At 48.9% G+C, this 22,889-nt stretch overlaps 1 protein-coding gene across 1 annotated transcript in view; it reads right to left on the bottom strand.

The window, feature by feature from the left end:
• Positions 1–2: 2 nt before the first annotated feature.
• Positions 3–22,889, bottom strand: part of EPS8L2 (EPS8 like 2) — a gene marked incomplete at its 3' end in the record, with an annotated part of 46,799 nt that continues 23,912 nt past the window's right edge. The window contains exons 4-20 of the mRNA XM_015629640.1: positions 15,981–16,045; positions 11,956–12,117; positions 11,518–11,667; positions 11,313–11,392; positions 11,044–11,183; positions 9,563–9,642; positions 8,991–9,117; positions 8,576–8,664; positions 7,049–7,123; positions 6,258–6,406; positions 5,986–6,112; positions 5,511–5,626; positions 3,575–3,686; positions 2,711–2,818; positions 1,715–1,856; positions 440–623; positions 3–27 (exon numbers count right to left, since the gene is read on the bottom strand). Of these exons, the coding sequence (XP_015485126.1) occupies positions 3–27; positions 440–623; positions 1,715–1,856; positions 2,711–2,818; positions 3,575–3,686; positions 5,511–5,626; positions 5,986–6,112; positions 6,258–6,406; positions 7,049–7,123; positions 8,576–8,664; positions 8,991–9,117; positions 9,563–9,642; positions 11,044–11,183; positions 11,313–11,392; positions 11,518–11,667; positions 11,956–12,117; positions 15,981–16,045 (1,931 nt within the window). The remainder of the gene's footprint in view (positions 28–439; positions 624–1,714; positions 1,857–2,710; positions 2,819–3,574; positions 3,687–5,510; positions 5,627–5,985; positions 6,113–6,257; positions 6,407–7,048; positions 7,124–8,575; positions 8,665–8,990; positions 9,118–9,562; positions 9,643–11,043; positions 11,184–11,312; positions 11,393–11,517; positions 11,668–11,955; positions 12,118–15,980; positions 16,046–22,889) is intronic.

The following is a 22,889-nucleotide window of genomic DNA, read 5'->3' as shown; positions in this document are numbered from 1 at the left end:
GTGAGGATGCCCAGGTGTTCCACGGTCCTGGGGAGACACAAAGTGGGGAGATGATGGTTGTGCTGCACGTGGCCTCGTGCCAGAGGTGAGGAGTGGAGGGAGAAGGGAGATGGGAGGCTGGGAGCTGCACTGGGACCATATCACAGGGCCTGGGGCTGTGCCAGGGTGCCAGCTGTGATTCCAGTGGCATGTCAGGCTGTGGGTTTAGTTCCTTAATTATTTTTCTCCAAGAAAATGTTTATAAAAGAGGAAGGGAGTGAGTTTGGGCTCTGAACATCCTGGTTATAGAGCCTGGGTTGAATAGGGTTGAAATCTAATTTGCAGCACAGGCTCTGTGTAAATCCAAGTGACTTGTCCCAGGTGAGATGGTGCCAGCAGCCTCCCCTGCTCTTCTCCAGGGAAGGACAAGCATTTCTCGAGGGAATAGAGCAAATCTTACTCTTTGCTGAATGACTTGGCCTCCAGCCAGGCTTTGACTTCTTCAGTGCTGGATTCAAAGGTGAGGGGTACAAAAACTTGCTGAGGCTTTTCCACTTTGAAATTCCTGTGGGGAGGCTGAATTTTATTGTTTGTGATCTTCTTCAGCAGCTCGTCATTCAGCTCATCCATTTGGTGAATAAGTTCTGTAGAAACAGGTGGGGAATGAAATCAGTTCTTCAGTCACAAATCCCATTAAATGTGTTTGTAGGGAAACTGTAAGGAAGATGGGGGTGTGGCTCGGCATTTTTATTTAAATCCAGCCCAGAAAAGTGGTTCCCATTTTCCTGTGCCCCTGTGCTGCCATTTATTTTCCTTCCACCACCCCTTGGCTGTTGCCTGATATGGAAGGACAGATCTGTGAGAATCTACAATTGAGAGCTGGGATTGAGACCTTTTCAGTCCTCTCAGCTACTTCTAGTCAGTAATTTGCTGATCCCAGAGCTCCAGGCTTTGCTCTACAGCAGAACAGAAGTGGCAGGAAGCACAAACTGGGAGCGAGCAACACACTCATGATGAGATGAGCTTGAAGGTCCCTTCCAGCCCAGGCCATCCTGTGATTCTATGAAAACTCCAGTGACACTTCATCACTTTCCCCATGAAACTCCTGAGGACTGTGGAGAATAACTCAGTGTTATGAACAGAGTCATGTTCTTTTATTGTGGTGTTTTCCATTGTCCCAAAAGGGCTCCTGCTTCTAGGAGTGGACAGAGTGGGATAAGGGGTGAGGTGAGCAGGGCCCCTGGTCTCTCTCCTGCTCTGTGAGCCCCACAACATGTGCAGGGTGAAGGAGGGATGTGGATCTCCTGTTTGGCTGGGAATTCTGTGGGACCACAAGAAGGAACTGGCCAGGCAGGTGCTGTGTGTGTGGCAGGGTATGAGCAAAAGGAAGGGGAGAGAAAGGGATTGACCTGAGCTTAGACACACTTAAATGTTTTGGAAGAGAAAGGAATCTCTCTCTGGGAGGAGGAGGAGGAGGAAGGTCAAGCTGGAGGAAGGAGGAAAGAGATGATCACTTATTGCCCTGCCCATCCTGGGCTGCCAGGGAGCCTGGGAGGTGTCACAAGCTCCAGGGCTGCTCTCTTGGCTCTTATCCTACCTGGAATGGCCTCCAGACTCGGTGCTGCTCTATTTCTGATCACTGAAAGGTGCAGAGGAGCCCCTTGGGTAGGTCTGGACCCCAGAGCACCCAAAGCCAGGGGACCCCAGCATGGGACACAGAGTGGGACACACGTACGTTCTTTGGCGTCCTGTGGAGAGTTGCGTGATAACATCTCACTGCCCCACTTATCCCCAGCGTAGCTGGCAGGCAACTTATGAGTTGGACTGGATGGGCCATAGCCCCTGGGGCTCAGGTCTCCTTTGTACCTCTGGTTAGACTGGTTAGAAAGGAAAAAAAAGAAGTAAGATTTTTTTCTGCTGTTTTTAATTTTCTTCAACTTTCTGCCTTGCACCCACAGAGGGACAAACTGCCATGTTGTCCTTGTGCTGATGTGGGGCTGCTGAGACCTCAGGTGGAGCTGCATGGAAGAAGTTCACTTTGGGTTCTTCATTCCCAGAAATGAAGTCTGAAATTTGCATGAGGGAATTCCTAGACATGCCAAAACATGTTAAATCCCATTAGAAGGCAAAGCCTCACTGCTCTGTAGCTGGTATGTAAAGCGTGACCACTGCCAAGGGCCTGGAGCAGGCTGGGAAGTTTTCTGACATTTTGATTAAACTAGCGAGGATTTATCTAGAAGCCTGCTGGGTCCCCTTAAGCTTTGTCCAAACTCTGCAATACCAAAATAGGGAAGTGATTCCATGCTTCCCTAGGATGTTTAGAAAACTCCAGCTCCGCATTTCTGTAGTGCAAGTTGCAGTATTCACTTAATTCTTACTTTGATGGCATTTCCATCTGCCACCACTTGAGTGATGTGTACTTGCTGCTGAACTGGGTGAGGGAAGTGTCTGTTTTTAATTTAACCCCCAACAAAAATCTTGAGAGGAAAAAATATGGAAAACGGGAAGCTGCTGTACAAATGGGAAAGATAGATTGGGAAGACGATTGTGGCAAAATGAGAGTTTTATCACAGGAGACTCAGGAATCTCCTGACTTTGTCTACTTCTGAGGGTTCATCCTGGCTTGTGTATAGTATCCTAAGAAATCCAGGGAGGTCTAATGACAAGATTATTCCCAGAGGCAGATTGTGCCCTGCAGCTGGTACCAGTCAGGTACCACCTGACTACAGACCTGTTCGAGCTCTTCCAGTTTCACCACATCCAGGATATTGTATGGAACGTAACCAGCCTGGCCACTCCGGTTGAGCAACTTCCACCATTGCTTATTATCTTCCAATACCTGAGAGAGGGACAAAAATAAATCTGCTACTGCAAACATGGGATTTCAGGCATACTCAACCAGTGTATGCCTCTTCTTCACCCAGAAGGTGAAGTTGCCAGAAGGACATCGCTGAGGCCAGGAGCTTTGATTAGATCTGCTGCTCTCAGATGCAATCCAGGATTGAAACTTTTCCTGGAAGGCATCAGAATTTATCATAAAGATGAATAGAAGAGCACCTCTGGGTGCTGAAGAACTCACAGTTGCTATGTAATGTCACTGTTTCTTCAGATATTTTTTTTCCCAATGACTGAGTTTCTGTTGTCTTTTTGTGTTAAAATAAATAAATAAATAGCTATATTTTGCACAGAAACTTTTCCCCAGGTCACAGATCAGTGTTAGCCTGAGTCATGTCCCACATTCTCCAGCTGCAGGAAGAGGAAGGTTACGAAAAAGGTGTTTTTCAGAGAAAGCAATTCCTTGTGGAGGCAGAAGTGGTAATGAGGAACACAGACCCAGCAGGGGATGAGCAGGGCACAACAGGGACTTGTCGTCCTCCCTCCTCACTGTGGTTAAGGTGGGCCTGATGTGTTTGAGCTGAGGAAGTGACACAGCACAGCACAGGCAGCCTGTTCCAGCTTTGGATTGGAGCAAAGCTCCGTGTCACTGCTCAGACACCAGCAGGGAAAATGGAGCTGGTGCTTGCTGGTATCCTGAGCTCTCTCCTGCCCCTGGGAAGGGAAGGGAACACACCTTTTCCCAGCATTGGTCACGTACCTCCAGGATTTCATCCTTCAGCACCGAGAGCTCGTTGGCGTTTCGCGCGGTGAAATCGTAGCGGATTTTGGCAAATGTCCTGGGCACAGCCACTCCCTGGGCCTCGAAATTCCTGCAGGAGAGAAAAACTGGAGTTTTAGAGGAGGCCTATCTGATTACAAGGCCAAGAAAATTGAGGTTGGAGAAATGATCCTAATTCTTTCCTGACTGCACACTGCATCTGTACCACTTGATGTTCCTACCAGGACCAGTGATGGGGTGAATGAGAAAAATAAGTTATTTTGCTGATATAATTTGATTTCAGGTATTTTGCTGTGGATTTGAACTCTTGTAGTAAAGCTTATAAATCTTTTAGATTAGAACAGAAAGCTATGGAAAAACAGTCTGGCTTGAAGGTTTTTTCCTAGACTAGAGCTGGTGACAGAAAAGTGGATGGTTAGCTGAAAACTTGACTCAAATCCCTGAAAAGTGATGTATCAAATCACGGCAGAGGGCTCATGTGGAATTTGGGAAGAGTTTGGTGGCACTTGGAGATGTAACAATTTCAAGGTGTGAGCTCATGTAAACAAGAAAGCAGGTGGAGCCTCTGAACTAAAGGTACTTTGATGAAGGTCTTGTTCACTGGAGTGACTGGTGATGGAAAATGAGAGTTGGAGTTGTTAAAAGGTGGAAGAGCCATCTTTCCCTTGGAAAAACACCTGAGGCAAAGGGGTAGCCTGGTTGGTTCTGGAAGTGAACTTTCCAAGACTTCTGAAGAAAGGGGAGGGCTTTTCCCCATTTTCTAGAATTCTGTCTCATCAAGAAGAGTTGTCTGAACCTGGTGCCCTGTCAGTTCCCTGGGGCCAGGACTGGAATGTATTGTTTTATTCAGCCTCTCCTCAGTGGATTTGCCTTTGGTTGTGTCTAAAGCCAAGGAGGAGCTTCTGTTTCCAGTCAAACAAAGCTCCTTCCTCAGCTCAAATGTTTTCCAGCAGCACTGAGAGCTCAGGCTGCTCTTCCCTGGTCCTGTGTTTCCAACAGGGTGAGGTTTGTGTGTGCAGATTCCCCCTGTAGTCAGCTTCTGTCTGCAACCTGTGGTGGCTTTGGGATTAATGGAGAGGTCCTCAAGGGTGTCCAGAGGAGACCAGGAAGGGGCAGGAAGTGCTCCAAGGGCTGGAGCATTACACAGACAGGCTGAGAGAGCTGGGAATGTTCAACCAGGAGAAGAGAAAGCTCCAGGAAGCCCTTAGAGCCCTTTCCAGTGCCTAAAGGGGCTCCAAGAGAGCTGGAGAGGGACTTTGGGGAAGAGTCTGGAGTGACAGGACAAGGGGGAATGGCTTCCCACTGCCAAAGGGTGGGTTTAGATGGGATATTGGGAAGAAATTCTTCTCTGTGAGCGTGGGGAGGCCCTGGCACAGGTTGCCCAGAGAAGCTGTGGCTGCCCCTTCCCAGGAAGTGTTCAAGGCCAGGTTGGACAGAGCCTGGAGCAACCTGGGATAGCAGAAGGTGACCCTGACCATGGCAGGGGGGTGGAACTGGGTAATAAGGACCCGTCCCACCCAATCCATTCTGCAATTCCATGATTCCAACATCTCTACACATAGAGAGCCAAAGCACAGTGCAGCATCTTTGGCACCTGACCCTTAAGGTCTCTTTGGTGGGCTGATGTTGGGAAACAAGACCTAAGGATGGACTGATGAGGTCAGTCAATATTTTTGCCTCCAGTGGTGAAAACCACCTGGGATTCCTTTCCTTGCAGAACTGCTGGGAGTTAAACAGCAGACGGTGCTCACGGGAATAATCCCTCGGCTGATCTTTATCTTCTCTTGGTGGTTATTAGTAGTGGCAGGGAGTTGTCTCCAGGATGTCCAAACTTCCCAGTGCCACCATACATGTCCGTGTGTGTTCACAAGGTTCCAAGGTAGGAGCTGAAGCTCCAGGGGTGCAGATCCATTACCTATTGCCATGTGGAGTGACATTCTGTTTGAAGGCATCCCCAGCCTGTGTCTGCTCAGCTGTCTGGCCACGCTTGAGTGAGGAGTTCCGGTAAGGATATCCATTGGCTGAGGAGAGCTGGAAAGGCAGACATGGAGTCAGTGTTACCAGGAAAGGGGAAAGCCAATTGGAGAAAAGGAGAGGGTTAGTGGGAGATGAATCATGGCCTGGCAGCTTTTGGTCACAATATTCTTCAGGGAAGCCTGTGTCCCTGGAGCTCAGTGACATTGTAGGGTCCTGTTGCCTTGAATCAGGAGAGGCTGATTATTGCTGCCCTTTTCCAGCCTCATTTGCTTTCTGTATTTAACTGGAGCAACCAGATCCAACTGAGTTTTGAGCCAACTACTTGTTGCACACCACCACCCCCCTGCAGCTCCATCTCTCTGGAAAACAGGGCGGGAGAGGGAAGAGAGGATCCTCAGGGACACAGGACTAACCTCCTCTTGCAAGTGTCCAATGTCTATTTCCCAGGGAGCTCCACGGAAGATTTCTGTGGGTGGTTCCCAGCCGTTGCGGAATTTGGGGATGTAGGTGGGGATGTTCGCGTCTCGGGGCCACTCAGCTCTAGGACACAAAGTGAGAATATGAGGTGACATTCACAAGGAATGTGTCTTTGAGAGCATCCCCTCAAAGGAGAAGCAGGAGCATCAGGGCATCCAAGCATCCCCTCTGCCTGGAGAGCCTGAGGAGATGGCAGCTCTGTCCTCACCTGGATCTGGTCCATGTCTCCCCCAGGGAATCCCAGAGGTTTATCTCTTTGGGTGTCAGGTGTCCTCTCAGGAAATCGGTGGCATCTTTAGAGAGCAGTGGGCTGAGGACAGACCGGGCCAGCTCAGGGCCACCACAGCTATTGACGATCTGGGTCACACACAAACCACACAAAGATGTCAAACCAGGGACACACAGAGGAGCAGGAATCAAAGACAAAGCTGATCCTTGGATCAGCTCAGTCACCTCAAGAAACATCAACCTTAGTCTTTGAAGGAGACTGGACAGCTCTGGGGAGCATAAGATTTTTTTGGATTGGAGTCAAAGCAAGATCTGATCTACAAATGAGCTGTTGTTTCAGACAAGTGAAGTGTCACAAGCTGACACTTCAAAAAATGCAAAGTGTCTTGCTATTCCTGTGTCCTTTCTGCCTCCTTTTCCAGGTTGGCCTTTCTGCTTCCAAGCATTTTGAGTGCAAATAGTGAGCCGTGTTTGCCTGAAGGTGAGACCAGACAGATTCCCAGTGGGAACTCCAGCTGGCTGCCCCTTTTGTTCACAGTAATTCTTTATTGACTGGATGGAAAGATTCATATTTGCTGGGGTTCCTGTATTTAGTTCAAGCTGCAGGCCAGATCAGAGGTCAGAAACAACCGGCATCGCTTTTGGATGTCCCTGAGAAAGCTGTGGCCAGGCATGAGCAGTTTTCTAACCCTTCTGCACAATCTGTCTGCTTATAAGTGTGAAGTAGAAATAAAAGGAGAGTTCCCAATGAGACCTGGGAATAAGATTTACCAGTTCCAGTGGCCCAAACAGGAAATGCACTAACTCCGAAGCGCTGGGGTTCTGGATGTGCTTCCTTAATTTGGCCTGGAAAGAGAAAAGAAACACAGTTTAACCCTAACCTGAGTGTGCCTTCTCTTTTCTGTCACATGGGGGCTGTGTTGCTGGCTGATGAGAAGGGATGGGGGAGTAGGAATCATTCATTTTAATTTTGTGTCCATTTCTAATTCCTGATGAATTTCAGGAGGGGTGGAACACCCTCTCTGTTAAATCAGTGCCTTGGAAGGTAATTTGAACAGACACACAAAACCTTGGCTTATTTTGAAAGTCCTAGTGAGGAAAGGCCAGATTTATGGTTGCTTCTGCCTATTGCAGGGTTGAGAATCCCACTAATTCCATGAATGAAAACAAGAGGATAGGTGTTTTGAGGGTCCCTTGGCAGATTGCTGACAAGGGGAAGTCTCTACCACGGTCTCGTCTGTGGCACCCAGAGCTGCCTTGGCCACTGAAAGGCTTCAAATCCACTGGTCTTCGAGGTGAGCTGTGGCAGAATGGAGGAGCAAACACTTTACAATTTACTGTAAGAACTGGGTTTTGGTAGCAGCAATCAGCTGAGCTGTAGTGAGAAACCTCTCCAGTCTGTGCTTCTATTCAGCTGCTTCTCCTGTCCTGGTCTCCTGGCACCGCTGCCATGAAAGACAGGAGCCTGCTCCTACTGAAATGCAAAGCATTTGAAATGCTGGAGTTCAAACATTAATGTGGAATGGGAAGTGGGAAACAACTGCTGGCAGTAAGGTAACCCAATGAACTGGCACTTCCCAGGGACTTAGCAGCCATGTGGTGAGGAACGTGGCAGGGTTCCACCATGGAGTTTCAGCTCTGCTCCATGCTCAACCCTGGGCTCTTGCCAGATCAGCTGTGCCTTCTGATCCTGAGCACAAATCCTTCTCAAAGAAAAGGCTGGAGCTTGGTGTCCTGCATTAAGGTTGTTTACAATCTCTGGGGTTTCCTTATTAATGACTGCCCAGGAAGGAGCTTGGAGGATGTGTTTGCTGGACAAGTTTGGTCACAACTGACAGAATTCCTGCTGCCTTGTTAACCTCCTGATCTCTTGTGTTTCACTGAACAGAGCTGGTAGCACTGGGAACATCTTTATGCTCTTGCTTTTCATCTCTTCCACAATACAGAGGGTCTGGCAGGGGAGAAAGAGAGGGGCCAGGAATATCGGGGAAATGGGGGACATCAGTTACTGTCAAGCAGAGACTTCCCAGGCTGGATCTGAAAAGACCCAGGTGTTGCAACCTTCTGGCTGCTCTGTCCCATCCTGGACTTGATGCTTCTAGTTTTGTTTAACAGCTTGTCCTAGAAAACCTGCACAAGCCTCACACAATGTTTGTCCTGAGTTCTGAAGAACCTGGAATTCATACTCTTGTCCCTTGTCAATGTTTTCTGTTCAAGTTTCACTCTAAACACTCACTGTTGGGATACATGGGGAAAAGCCCTGTCCCTGCATGGGATGGAAACTCCTCCATGTCTTACCAAGAGGTTAAAAGCCAATTTGGTTTTCTGGAAGCAGTCGATGAACTCTGCCTCACTTGGGGGTCTTGCTCGGAGGGTCAGCATTCCCTCTGCCAGGAGAAGGGGCAGAGAAGGACACGTTAGTGAGAGCATCCCCTTTGGGGAGGTTCCATCTGCCTGCTGTGCAGAAGGTACAGCAGAAATGGGTGTTGAGACCATAACTACTGAAATCAGGGGTTCAGGGAAAGGCAGATTCCCTCTCTGTGCTCTGCCAGAGGTGCCCACACACAGCAGCACCTCCTGAACTGGTGTGCCTGGATCCATGGCTGTGCCACAGCATCGATCCGGCCTTACTGGGCTAGGAGCTGATGTGTCCCCCCCACCTTCATGTGTGACCCCCCTGTGCTTCCTGTTTGTTGTGGTTTCTGCACTGCACCTGCTGGCCCTTTCTTCTTGTTCTTCTTCCCTTTTTTCCTTTGGTTGAGCTGTCGGAATGCCTCTGCAGCCTTCTGGAGCCGGGCGACGAACACTTCAATGTCATCCAGGGTGCAGTTCAGGATTTGCTGTGAGGACAGAAACCCAAGGGACCAACGTGAAAGCGAGCCTGGGCTGTGCATGGCTGGGAGCCTGAATCCCAGGGCCTGCTGCATTTCCCGGGAGAATGCACTTGAGTGGGCAATCCAGGCATGAAATGCAGCTCAGTGCATCCCTCTGCAAGGGTCTGGCTGTGTGCTGTCCTTACCAATGTGACAAGTGACCAGTGCTAATGGATGGCTGGAAAATAACCCAGGGAGGAACAGAGCTGGAATCAGCAGAGCTGCCTCAGGTCAGAGGACATTGTCACTGACATGGTGATGGAAACTTGCTTTTGGACACCTTATCTTTATGCACAGGAGGTATCAATTGGAAAAATGCCCAGATGATGCATTAAATGTCTGCTCATGGAGGGGCCCCTTGCTCCCTGCTTCTGCTCCTGCCTATGGACTGTGCAGTGTCCCTGTCACCCACCGTTTCCTTTTCAATCTTCTGTGCTAACATGGCACGGGATTCCTCATGGTCGTGAGAGCCAGAGCTTCTTCGTTCATAGTCTGCAAACAAGGGAGAGAAAAATATATTTACTATCAGAAGTTGGAAATAGATTCCATGAAAGGCAGGGATCCATGGGATGGTAGCTCCCAGCTTGGGTGTTTGTTCTGGGTTATGAGGGCACCTCAGGAATAATGTTTGTAATAGGTGCTAAATCCCAACCTGCAAAAAACCCAACCTCGAGGTACCTCCCGGCTTCCAGAAGCCACACCCCCAGTGTGGGGGGGATATTCCAGTGGGAACAATCACTGGGGTGGCCCCTTGTGGAAAGAAAGTGGTGTCAGCTCAGGGCTGGGCCTTGGAAAAGGCTGGCACAGCAGGATCTGCCAAGTGGAAGAAATGAGGAGGCAATTTTGGCAGAGGACCTTGACAAGTCCAAGGCATCTCTAAGTGTGGGGATGAGGTGCCTTATTGGGACAGGTTTTGTAGGAAAAGTGGGAAGGCATTCCATGGAGAAAGGATCTTGGCAAACAGGCATCACTCAAGGCTTTCTCCTGTCATCTGCTCTCCTGCCAGGCTCTGTGCACTCAGAGCCAGAAATCCTTCCTGGAGGAATTCCCAGCTCTGCTGATATGCGCACCTTTGGAAGGGCACAGGTAAAAGTGGCTGCTTTTCATCAGAATAGAGATGTTTATTCATGGTCCAGCTCAGAAATAGAGATATTCCTTTTATGATGCAGAACTGGGCCTGAAATAAGTTCTCCGTTCAACATCCAGAGAAGTTGCTTGGCTTCAGAAGCCATCCCAGAAAATAAGTGTTTTATGGATGTGTGATAGTATCCTATTACATGTTTCCCTTGAAACTAGAAATGTATGCTAAGAGAAGGTGGTATGTTAGGCAGGGGTAAAAAATGCTTACAGTTTGTTCATCACTTTGATCTTTTGTCAGAGAAAGAGCTTATTTCTGTTCCTAGGAACTTATTTCTGCTACTTCTTTCTCCAAAGGAAAATACCAAATTTTTTCAGGCCAACTCAAATGGGCTGAAGTCAGGATGGTGTTGGAATCAGTCTTCAGATGAGCACATAAGAGGGGTGAGTTCAGATCTGCATTTGCACACTTGACTTTACAAGAATTCATGAAAACCAGTTGATTTTCAAGGGTGAAATCTTGGCTTCTGTGAAGTCAGCAGAGCCAGGAATTTGTCTTTCTGACCAAATGTCTTGTCTGTACATTTTAAGATTGCCAACGCCTGGTTCAAATTTTACGTGATGGTTTATGAGGGGCTTTTGCTTTTTTGGCATTTCTGTATCCCCCAAATAAGAGTGTTGTTACAAGGAGTCTCTGGGAGTTTTATTTGTTGAGCAGAAGATGCCCAGGGCATACACCACAGACCACTTCAGGAAGGTTGGCTGTCTGCGTTAATCTCCCATCCCCAGCACAGACTTCCTGAGCACTCCCAGTACCTGGATCGTGCTGGGAAGGAGGTGCCACCCTGTTCCTGTTCATTGCTGAGCCTCGCATGTCATGCTGGATCGGGATAGGAGCTGGTCCTTGAGGAGGGGGGAGGATGGATTGTCTCTGCTTGATCTTTTCCTGGTTTGCCCTACAAGGAAAATGACACAGAACAACCCCATCAGCGGCTGCACATTCCCGTTTTTAGTTAGACTGTGTGTCTAAACTACTGAAAACGGGTTTATTGTTGTTGCTTCCAGTTGTACCCCACAGCACTTACTTGAGTGTCTGTGGCCGTATCTTCTTCCCATGCTTGTGGTCTGCCAGGGCACTTTCTATGTCCTCATGAACCATCTCCGCCTCAAGGATAAAACAGGGATGTTTTTAAGGGCTTGGTTTAGGAAGGATTGGAGGAAGGGGGAAAGGGCAAACAGCAAGAAGTGTGTTTTGTTCTATTTCACACCAAGCAGGAGGGCTCTGCTCACCTCCACCTCATCACAGTTGAAGAAGTGGATGTCAGGTTTGTGCTGCTCAGAATCCTGACACACGAGCAGGAGGATGGAGGAATAACGCATCTGATTGAGCACTGTCTGGCAGTGCTGCACTGTCGGCAGGGGGAAGTCCTCCAGCTCCTCCTGCAAGAGAAGGGGGAAGGTGTCAGGCAATGGGGATCTATTAAACTGAAGGGGAATAGTCCTGTGCAGGAACTCCTGGGATCCCTGGGCTGATCTTCCTTAGTTTGTCATTACTAAAACAATCCTGTTCCCATGCTGCAGGGCTGACTCTTATCCAGGAGAGGATTTTGGTAGCAATTCACCCTTGTCTGTGTTCTTTAGGACTTGCCCCCTCCCAGGCAGAATGGAAAGGGCACTCACTGCACCCCACACTTCAGCCTGGGATCAGTCCCACAGGGCTCCAGGTACCTGTGTCTCACAGTCCAGCAGCCGGATGGACTTGTCATTCACTTGCAGCAGCATCTCCTGTGTCCAGATCTTCTCTTTGGAGTTAAGCAGGATGAGTTTCCGGATTGCGTCATCCACTGTCGTGATGGACTCACTCTTGTCCATGATGAAGGTGGCCAAGTGCTGAAGTTGGGGAGAGAAAGAAGATAAAAATACATGCAAAATATTTGTTGGGGTGTGTAAATTGGTAATGAAAGCATCTCTAGAGGCTTCAACTACCGTTTGTAGTTTCTCAGAGCTCAGGAGTAAAGGCGTTGCAGCACAACACAGTTTTGGTGGTTGGTACCAGCTGGTTGTGGCAGTGAAAGATTTGGGTTTCATAATGGCTTTTCATAACCAGTTTCACCACTTGTGTATTACTCTCATCAATTCCAGCAGGTCTGATCCCCGTCCAGTGGGGCAAATGCTTCACATACACAAGTTACTCCCCAGGCCCCTCTGACCTGGCTTGGAAGTAGAACTATGGCAGTTGAACTAATGCTTTGTGTTGGTCCTCTGTGCCAAGTGGGATCCATGCAATGTGTGGGGTCCTGTGCTCTGCGAACAGTTACTCCGAAGAGCTTCTATACTGCAAAGCCTGCAGGAGCTCCAAACCCAGCAGCTCACTCTACACCAGCCCTTTAAGCCTCACTTAGAGTTGGGGATACCTTCCCCCCAGAAAGTACCCAAATCAGCCCTCACAGTAGTGAAAATGGGTGTTGCTGACTTGTAGCAAGCTTTGCTTGGTTATCCTGGTTTTCCGACCTCTTTTCACCTGTCCTGTAAACCCAGCCCATGGTCTTTTTCCATCAGCCAGGCTTCTGTGCTGTCCTCCCCTCCTTCACTGCCCCATGTGTGTGTGCACTTGGGCCAGGAGCAGCTCAGCTACAGCCTAACCATCCAAGCTGCTTTCCCATCCCTGCTCCAACTGCACCCTGAAGTGTGTGGTGATCCAAGCCTTGTACCTGGCACCTGTATGTACAGAGTTTGTGTAATGGGGCACCTTTGGGCTGCTTCTGGGGCTCCATGGGAAGGGAATGTTGGGCAGGGAGGCAGCTGTGGAAAGGAGAGATGTGTCACATCCAAATGTTTTGTGCCCACCAGCAGTAGGTGAAGGCCACTCCACAAGTCCAGGTGGGTAAATGCTGCTCCCTGCGGATGGTAGAACTGGTTGTGTCTGTTTGCAGAGGGGACTGCAAGGTAGGAAAAGCTGGGACTCAGAGCAGCCATGCTGTTTGCCCAGCTGCTGTCCCTGGGGCAGTGACAGCACAGCCAGGCCACATGTTCAGGTGATGGCAGGGAAGAAAAAAAAACAGAGGAAGGAAAATGAAAATGGTACTGTTTCACCTTGTTCTTCTGTTGCCTAGCTGTGTTCTTGGTGAGAAGGGAAGGGGAATATGCCTGACTGTCAAAAAGCAGCTGAAGCTTTTACCAACTTTCTCCAGCAGAGAAAAGCAGGAGGTTTTTGGATGGATGAGTTACAGGCCCAATCAAGGCATCTGTGCAGTCCAAGGCCCTGCAACACAGCCAGATCCCAGCTTTTTCTCTTGTTCCTGGAATATTGAAGGCCCATCTACCAGCATGACCCTCTCATCCTGGTTTCCTTGCTCAGTAGTGTACAAAACATGCACTTCAGCAGCAGTGGCTAAGCTGGAGGGTCAGGAGCAAATTAACCTGTGGAGCAGGGACACCTAAGAGGTGGAGCTGCACTGGGAGGCCAGGACAGCAGTGTGGCCACCCCAAAAATGGTCCTGCTGGGCATTCAGAGTTTGTGGGGAGGACAGCAGTGAAATGCCTGCTTCTCTTTGATGCACACATCCTATAGTTTGGTTCCAAAGCAAGAGCTGGAAAAACAGGACATGTTTTAAAGCAAGTCCTAAATTGATGGGAAATTTGTAGTAAAGGGATGAGTTTTGCCTGGATTTTCTTCCTTTGATTCCATATCTTCCTGCCTTCTCCAGTGATCAGACATAACCTTTTTATGGATCAAGTAGCTTCTTTCTGGTGCTGATGCATTCATGAGCTGATTCAGTAACCCAGTGGGTTACTGAACACATGCATCAGTGAGCCATGGAGAAGGATGAGAGAGTTGTTAGGAAAGAATTCCTTTCTCCCTGTAGAAACCCAGGTAAATGCAAAGTGGGGAGCAGATTAAGAGGCAGCGAAAACTGATGCTGCTCCAGCATGTCCTGCTGTGGGACCGGAACCTTGGAGAAGCTGTGGATTTTAGGGTCTGACACAGACCAGATGGACCCGAGAGGGATGAGTGCACTCAGAGCACAGAGCCTTGGATGCTTGTGAGGAAGCACAAGCAAGAACTGTTGTTGCAGTTGGCTTCACACAAGGTGGATACAGGGAAAGGCTTGGATTTAAAGCACTGGTAGACCCAACTGGCAGAAAGTCTTTAAACATGCTCTTGGGCATTAGGGGTGAATAAGGGTTTGTGGTGACCCATTTACTGTTAGATGATTCCCAAAGACTGCAGGAAGAAGCAGAGGACAATGCAAGGCCCATTCTTGTGTTCATCAAGCAAAGGTATGGGGCGAGGCACTATCTAAATAGAACTCCTGGCAGGTGTGTGAGCTGAAAGCTGAGATTAGCAATGCAATCACAAATGAAAAACATGCTGGGTGTATGTTACTGTAATTGTAAAATAGTGCTTGGGAAGGTATTTGCCAAGTCAGTTTTATCTGTACAGAGGTGACAAGCCCTCTTCTTTCAGAGCAGTGAGGAGGGTTTACTTAAGATGACAGGCATTTTTATCTCTTTGATAAGAGATAAATTTTATTTTATTAAGAGATAGATTTTATTTTATCCACCACCTTTACAAGCTTCATAAATTCCTTTGCTATTTACTGTTCAGTTAGTTTTCATGGAGGGGGAGCTACTTGTCTGACTCAATCATCAGAATATTTTTCTGCTTTCCATTTTCTGTAGATATGGGTGGATTGAGAGGGAGAAGCTTGCTGCTGTCTTTGTTTTATCCCTTAAAACCCCTTTTCATCCAGATGGACATTTAAATACAGCAGCTTTTACTAGAATGGGCAATGACTCCATCCACTGTTAAACTTTGATCAGATTACTTCAAAGGATGTAAAATGCCTCCTATGAGAAAACCTCATTCTATCTCACTACCTGCCACCGCAATCCTGTTTGCCTTGGTCAAAGTTCAGGGGAGAGACTCACAAATGGGTGGCTTATGGTGTAATTAATGAAGAATTCATTTACATGTCACCGTTTAAAGTCCCTTCTCTGCATCCATGAGTGACTTCTGAGCCACCGAGTTGGTTTCTCCGATGGAAACCAGGACCTTTTTCCAAACAGGCACTTTACAAGTCTAAATGTAGGCTTTAAAGGGCCCCATCTCCTAAATATGAACCTCAGGAAGTGTTTTCCTGTCTCGCCTTGCTCAGTTTTCAATGATGAATGGCCCCACCTTGTCCACAGAGTCCTGCACCTCCAAGTCGCATTACAGGAATTACCAAGCTCAGGATGACCAGGCTGGCTTCTCTTTTTGGGGTGGGTGGGAGACGGATTTGGCTTACTGACTGTCTTGAGTGAAGGGGTTTGTGTTACCTGAGAGGACACAGTAGCTGAGGAGAGCTGAAAGCTGATAGTCCATGTGGTCTCTGTTGTTTGGAAAGCTGAGTTCTGGTAACCACCACGGGAACTCTGCTTTTAACCTGTCTGTGCTGATCAGAAGGGTTTGAAGCACAGGGTGGCAGGAGGCACAACATTTCCTGCTCCCCTTCAGATACAGAGAAGGGAGAAGACAGCAGCTTCTACATTTCCTCTTTCCTTGTACGAATTTCCCTTGTTGATTTAAATATTTTTTTCTCCTCATTTTCCTTCACTCAGTGACTTTAGATTTTAATGGCAAAGGGGTTCCCAACTCCCCCTTGGCCTCCTAAAGATCTAGGACACAGGGACCACATTACACTACAGGCACCTATCACTGACCTTGGCCTCTCAGCCCTTTAGCAACTCCATTGCGTGTGTGCGCTCACCTGGACGTGGTACTGGGAAGTCTCGTGCATAATGACGTTGGAGTTGGAGTATTTTTTCCTTTGTTCTGTAAGAAACAAGAAAAGAAACATTGGTTGTTTTTCTTTGGATCTGAGAATTACAACTCTGAGTCTTTCTCACAATCCCCGAGTTTCCAGCTGGGGCTCCGCGGGAGTTGCCAGCAGGTGTCTCTCCAGAACAAGCATTGTATTTCCTTGAGCTTTGCCTTGGGGATTTCACCTTTCTCCTTGGCCAGCCAAGAACTTTTAAATCGAGCTCCTCTTGGTGCACTGGGCTGAGCACAATCCTACCCACGGCTTGGGGAGAGTGCTGATCACCCGAAGATATCCCAGCGATAAGGATCACAAAAAGTTGCCGCTGCTCTTCCTTGGAGCCTGGCAAGCGTGGGTAGAAGCTAATTCAAGCCGATTTCTAAAGCTTTTTAACACTTATCCTAACACTCTTTAGGCTGTGCCATCAGTTTGGCAGGACACACGAATACTTCACACCTTGTAGCTCCGCGCCTGGCTGAAAACACAAGAGTGTTTTGTCTCTGTGCCTGATTGCTGACAGACCTGGAGCGGTGGCTGTTCCCCAGTAGAAGTGATTTATTGATTTATTGGTGGGAATATTGGCAGAGGCATTAATGGAGACTGCAGGGCTCTGAGCCCATGTCTCACCAGCACCAGCTCAGAGGTTGAGTGAGCATGGTTCAGGGGAAAGACCTCAGACACCCAGCCCAGTTCCCTGCTCAGCCATTCCAGACTGACCTTGAATAAACGAATTAACATTGCAGCACGGCCCCTTCCCACCTCAGGCTGGCAGGAAAGGCTCAGTGGCACTTTCTGGTTGCTGGGGGCTTTAATTGCAGTCTGACCTACTTGAAATGTGGGACAAGGTCTGGGATAGGGCACAGGCAGCGCATCCCACAGGGATTTGGGGCTGATGTGAGGCACTTTTTTCCTCTCAGTAACCTCAATTTCCTCCCCGAGCATTTCTCATGTAAATAGATGACACTGATGGAAATGAGAACACCGCATTCGTGTGGGATGGAGACAGATTTGGGTTTTAAGACATCCCATCCCCTCCTTTTCCAAAGGGAGTGGAAAAGGATGAAGTGGGTGGTCTGGAAACAAGGGGAGTTTACATTCGGACAGGCAAATGTCTCCAGTCCTGAGAGGAAGGGTGCAGAGCTGTGCTGGGAACTGGTAGTCCCTGAGGGAGGGAAGGAATACCAGGGGAATGAGGTTTCCATTGGGAGGCTAACTGCTGCCCTGACCACTGCTACAGCGCCATGGGCTGCTTTCCTGGTAGGAAAACAACCCATGGAGCTGTAGCAGTGGCCAGGGCAGCAGTTGGTTGTTCCCAGACTCTCTGGGATCCCTTCAAATGCCTTTACCTCTTCCTCCAAGCTCAAAGAAACTGCACGTGTCGCAGTCAGGGGAGATCTCAGTATGCACTGCTGAGAAAATGTTCAGAGAAGCCCTTGGAAGTTTTGGGGACTGGCCTAAACCTCAGAACTCTGCATAGCCCAACTTCCCATCACCTGCACTCAGTGAGTGCAAGAGAGCAAAGGCCACTTTAGCCCTTTGCAGCGTTGTTCAGACAGCAGCAAGCCCTGGGACAGGGAGAAATGCAGATGTTTCCCCTCCCTCTGTTGATTTTTCCCTGGGGGAATTTCTGCATTACCTCCACAAGTCACAGAACTAGAACAAAGTGCCTCTATTTTGTCTACTGATGTCATTCAAGTGATGTCCCAGAAGCTGCCCAGGGCAAGAAGTGGGGTGTTTCTGTATGTTCTCCTGAAATCCCTTCTGTTTCCTTGGCTTCTACCTGGCCCCCACACCCATGGAAACTTTCCTTTTTGTGTTTCCTGCTGGCACCCGCAAATAAGACCACGAGGTCTGGAACCAGCCAGACTTTCTGGGGACAGCAGGGTGCCAAAACACCGAAATCAGCTTCTTTCCTAACACTTAGTTTTGATTTAAACACAGGAAGAATTAAAGATCCAGGCTGCACATCATGAAAGAGTCAGGTTTGAGCCACATCTGTCCAAGGAGCATGGGTGCTTTAAAGAAAATGAGTATTTTTTTTGGTTTATTTACTCAAAACAACGTGGTGAAACACTGCAGGGTTTTCCAGGATGCATCATTATTTGTCTTCAATTAAATCTGATTCTGGTGGGGCTGGGCTGATCCCAAAATGCTTTTAGGAAGAAGTTCTTCCTTGTGCTGAGGCCCTGGTGCAGGTTTTCCAGAGCAGCTGTGGCTGCCCCATCCCTGCGTGTGTCCAAGGCCAGGTTGGACTGGACTTGGAGCGACCTGGGATAGTGGAAGGTGTCCCTGTCCATGGCAGGGGATGGCATGAGATGGGCTTTAAGGTCCCTTCCAACCCCAACCATTCTGTGAATGATGCCTATAGCAAAATCTGTGGCTGTTTGACTCCTCAGCCAAGGGGACTTTCCCTTGCCCAGGTGAACTCCCTTGGCCAGCCATACCTCAGAAGGCAGGTCAGCTGTCCTGTGTGGCTCCACCCTGCCCTTCTGCACAGCCTTGTCTCTGACTTGCTGAATTTTGTATGAGTGCATGCTGGCCTGTTAGCAGCAGCAGCAGCAGCTCGTTTCCTCCCACTTCATCTGACACCTCACACCAGGACACTTGGCATTTCTACAGCGTCCTGCAACAGGACCTCTGCACCTTCAGGTGTTATCTGACCCCTAACCTGGCCCCAGGATGTGGAGAATTTGCATAATTCCCATAATTCCCATAATTCCCATGTGATAGATGAGCATTGCAGGAATATAGTGATGATTTCCCCAAATTAGCTCAGACACCCATCTGAACCTCTGTTTATTTCCTGCTGTGACCTTCAGAGTCTGGCAGTGGAGCACTCTGGATATAACACAGGCAAAGGGCAGGGAGAGCTCCAGGGCTGTGGCACCGGTACAACAAACATCCAGAGGTGATAAAGCTGGCATGAGCCCCACAGTGACCACCACTGTCATTTTCCCCTTTTGTCTGTCAAGGGAGCCAAAGAGATGGGAAAACAATACAGCTTTGTCCTGTCCTTTGCATGTCTGGCACGGAAAAAACCCAACTCGTAGCATGGGTACCCTGGCAGGTGCTGGTGGGATCCCCTGTGGCCTGAGGAGCAGTTGTGCTGATCCCAGACACTTGCTGTATGTATGGGATGGGGGATCCAGAAAGCTTTGAATGCCTTGAGCTTGGATAACACATGGGACATGCACACCCTCTGGTAAATTGTCTCATCTCTTGCCTCTCAGGGTCTGGCCCAGTGATCCCCAAAACAATCCTTTGAGAGGAAAAGCCCTTATAAATGGTTCTTTAATGGAATTCACTTCAGTTCTCTCCTAACCAGGTAGCTTTAATCTTGCCTCATACCCACAGGAGTGGGGAAAATGGAAACAAATGTTATCTACCACGGGTATCTTACAGATAAAAAGTGTTGTGGGAATGGCATTTCCATTCCAGGAAATGGGAAGAGCTGAGACCATTGCAGAGGTACAAGGTGGTACCTGAGGGCTCAAAACAGTGCTGCACTGAAATCCCAGTAATGATACTAAAATCTTGGCTGGCAGGGAAAGAGTCCTGTTTGGCTTTATGTTAAAGAGTGGAAAGGATGAAAGAAAGTAATAAATGAGGAAAAAAAGCAGGATCAATGCACATCCTGGAGGGCTGGGGTTATCAGCTTGGTCCAGGAAGGCAAAGCACATCTTTAGTGCCAAGTTCCCTCCCCATTTCCATGCAAAACCTTATTTAGCAGGGAGCTGGGACGTGGCTGCAAATGCTCCGTTCAATGAGCACAGGAGATCAGCTAGTGGGATAAACTGCCCGTGGGACCAGCTTACAGCCAGGATAATTGGTTAAGGTCTTTGTGAATTATGAGCAGTGCCAAGGAGGGCAGGAGCAGGCTTGTCTTTCTCCAAGCACAGCTTCTGTCAAGTTAGAGGGGCACAGCACCCCCAGTACAATCTGCCAGTGGCCCCTGCCTCCCCTCCAGGCACATCTTCCTCTAATTAATTAGTTTTACCACACAGGATCCTACCTGATCCTCCCTGTCCCTCCCCACATTTGTTTACAGCTGTTGCCGGGCAAAAGGCACAGCAGAAGACAGGGGGATGTATAGACAAGTACAGAGCAGTCTTTGAGGAATGAGAGGTATTGGGTTTGTTTTCCTTGGCAGTGCCATACCAAGGACCTCTCCTCCATTCCCTGAATCACACTGCTGACCTCTCCAGCCTCCACATCCATTACAGCAGCCTAAGGGAAGTCCTGGCAGTTTCTTGAGAAGCTTGCCAGTTCCTTATATAATCTTTACATTATCTATACATTATCTATACATTATCTAGCAGCGCACAAGCTGTTTATAGGAACCTGCCAGCATAGCATGAGCTGCTCTGTGCCAAATGGCAGGTCAGGACCAGCCTGCTGAGGAGAAATGGGGCAGCAAATGCTCTGTGTGCTCAGGGCAGCCACAGAAACCTGCCAGGCTGGCTTACAGAGTAGCAGTATGGAATAACCTCCATTCCAGGATCCCAGCGTGGGGCCAGATGTGGCAGTTGAACACAGCATCTGCCACGTTCCTGCTTCCTCACACATGTAGGAGGATGGGATGTTCCAGGTTACCCAGGGTTAGTCAAGGATCTGGTTTTGGGCCTAACCTGTTGTGCCTGAGCTCCTGACGGGAGAATCTGCAGGTCCTGCCTTGCTCCTTCCCTGTTCTCTGTGGCCAGCACAGAGACAGCTCCATTTTGGGATATCTTTGCAATTTAGGGAGCATTGAGCATGTAGCTCTTAGATCCGTGGTAGCTGCTGAACTGCTGGAGCTGGAGCTGGTCTCTGCTGGCACCTGTGGCACTGGGAATGTCTGCCTGGTCAGCTCTCACTCATGGCTGGTGTGTGCAGATGGATCTGGAAGCTCTTGGAGTGAATGAACAGCTCTCATTGAAGTGTGAATGGGCTGTGGCAGCAGGGAGCAGCGGCTCTGGGTTTCACACAGCTGAATTCCTGCTCGGCACGCTTCATATTTGCCACGGCTCAGCCCCAAGTGCTCACATTCCTGGTTTATTAGCTGAAGACACAACCCACTCTAGGAAAGCAAATAAAAACCTGGCTCAGCTCCTGGGTTGTGCAAGGACTGAGTACATGGAGGAACAGTGTGTGTTTGTGTTCAGTGTGTCTGGCGGCACGGTGTCCATCGGGCTGCTTGGAGCAGGATAATCAGGGCATTGAGGAGCTATAGTTCACCAGTAGAAATATTTCCTTTTACCTTTACAACCAGACCTGGAAGAAACCTGCCAATTTTCACCAGAAAACCCAAAGTAGTGTTTTCTCAACTTTCTGTAGCTGGTAATGAAATTTTTTGAATGTCAGAACATAGAAGTCTGGGTGGAGAAAAAAATGCATAATGAAAAGTTCCCCCTTTTATTTTGTTGTTATTTTTATGAACTATCACAACTTTTGATCCCCAAACTACTTGGGCATATCCAAAACCCCAATTCCTTTTAGGAACAGGTTCCTCTGTGTGAGCTCTAAGCAGTTACTCCACGCAAGGACAGAACTTGTGCTCAGCAGTTTCAAGGTGGCAAAGAAAAAGGGTCACTGGAGATGCTGAGCAGCATCAGAGGTGGGAGATCCCTCTCCACAGCAACTCTGTCACCAACTGCCATCCCAAACTTCTGGCCAGCAGCACCTGGAGCACTGTCTGCTCCTCCCAGCAGCTCCAGTCGGGGCTGAACTGATCCAATGTGTTCCCTGTCTCACCCATCACTGGGGCTTGTTCTGCAGGAACCAACAGGATTGTTGGCTTCCAGTTTTTCTTCCATCCCTGTTTCCAGTTGGTGCATTAAATGTCCAAGGCCTTGAATAAAAGGGTCACCCACACACTCAGTATCAAAGGGGAGCAGGGTAATCTGAAGCTGGAATCTCAGGTGGGAAAGGGGATGTGAAGAAGGGAGCTGGAATGGCACTGTGGGAGAAGTGGGGGAGGACAAGGGAGTTATTCAGGGCTGGCAGCAGAGGACACGAGGAATTCAGCAAGAAGGCTGAACCTCAGGCTTTTTCTCCAGTATGATGAAACCTTTGAAGACATGACAGTGAGCGACAGTGTTCAGATGTTGCCCAAATCCCTGTGGATTTAGGCATGGATACGGTCCTCTTGACCCAGCAGTGTGGCTGAGTAGGCTTGGGTTTAGCCACTGTTCCTGTCAGGGTTGTCTCTTGCAGACAATACCAGTGTGTGTTAAATCCTGCACAAATCCTCTCTAAAGGCTGTGGGCAAGGAATGGGACCTCCATGCTCCTGTCAATAATGATGTGACAGCCATGTGGCTTCCAGCTGGAACTGTGAACAAGCTTATGGTTTGGGCAGAGTGTGGGAGAGCCAGCAGCAGGGAATTACAGTCTGGGCACTGTGCTCAGGGCTGGAGGGTCTCATCTCAGAGATCTCTCCATGTGGCTGGGGCTGGAGGCCCCACTGGGATACAAGGGAGATCTGTGGAGACCCTCAGGAGTTGGCTTATGACCATTAAACATAATTTACTCCTTCTCCATTGGTGTGTTCTGCCTGGCCAGCACCAAGCAGCTGCCTGTGGCTCAGGGGTGATGCTGGCACCAGCAGAGCCTCTCTGCCTGTGGCTCCCCAGGGAGATGATCCCTGTCTAGGGCCACGCTGGGCAGGAAGTGGCTCTTCTCTTTGTGATAGTGCCTCGTGTCCTGTTACAGTGCTGCAGCCTGGCTTGGGTTACAGGTGTGCAGTGTCAAGTGATTGGTGTCAGCACTGCACTTCTCCAGCCTAACTCATTGCTCCAAACCCCCTTTTCCAGCCCCTTTATCAAGTCTGTTTTTTTCCCAGAAATGAGCACATCAAGGATGGGTGGGCAGGTTGGAACCG

The sequence above is a fragment of the Parus major genome, chromosome 5 (assembly GCF_001522545.3).
Source record: "Parus major isolate Abel chromosome 5, Parus_major1.1, whole genome shotgun sequence".
NCBI lineage: Eukaryota > Metazoa > Chordata > Aves > Passeriformes > Paridae > Parus > Parus major.
Note: the sequence above shows the minus strand (reverse complement) of the source record. Positions and strands in the feature narration are given on the sequence as shown.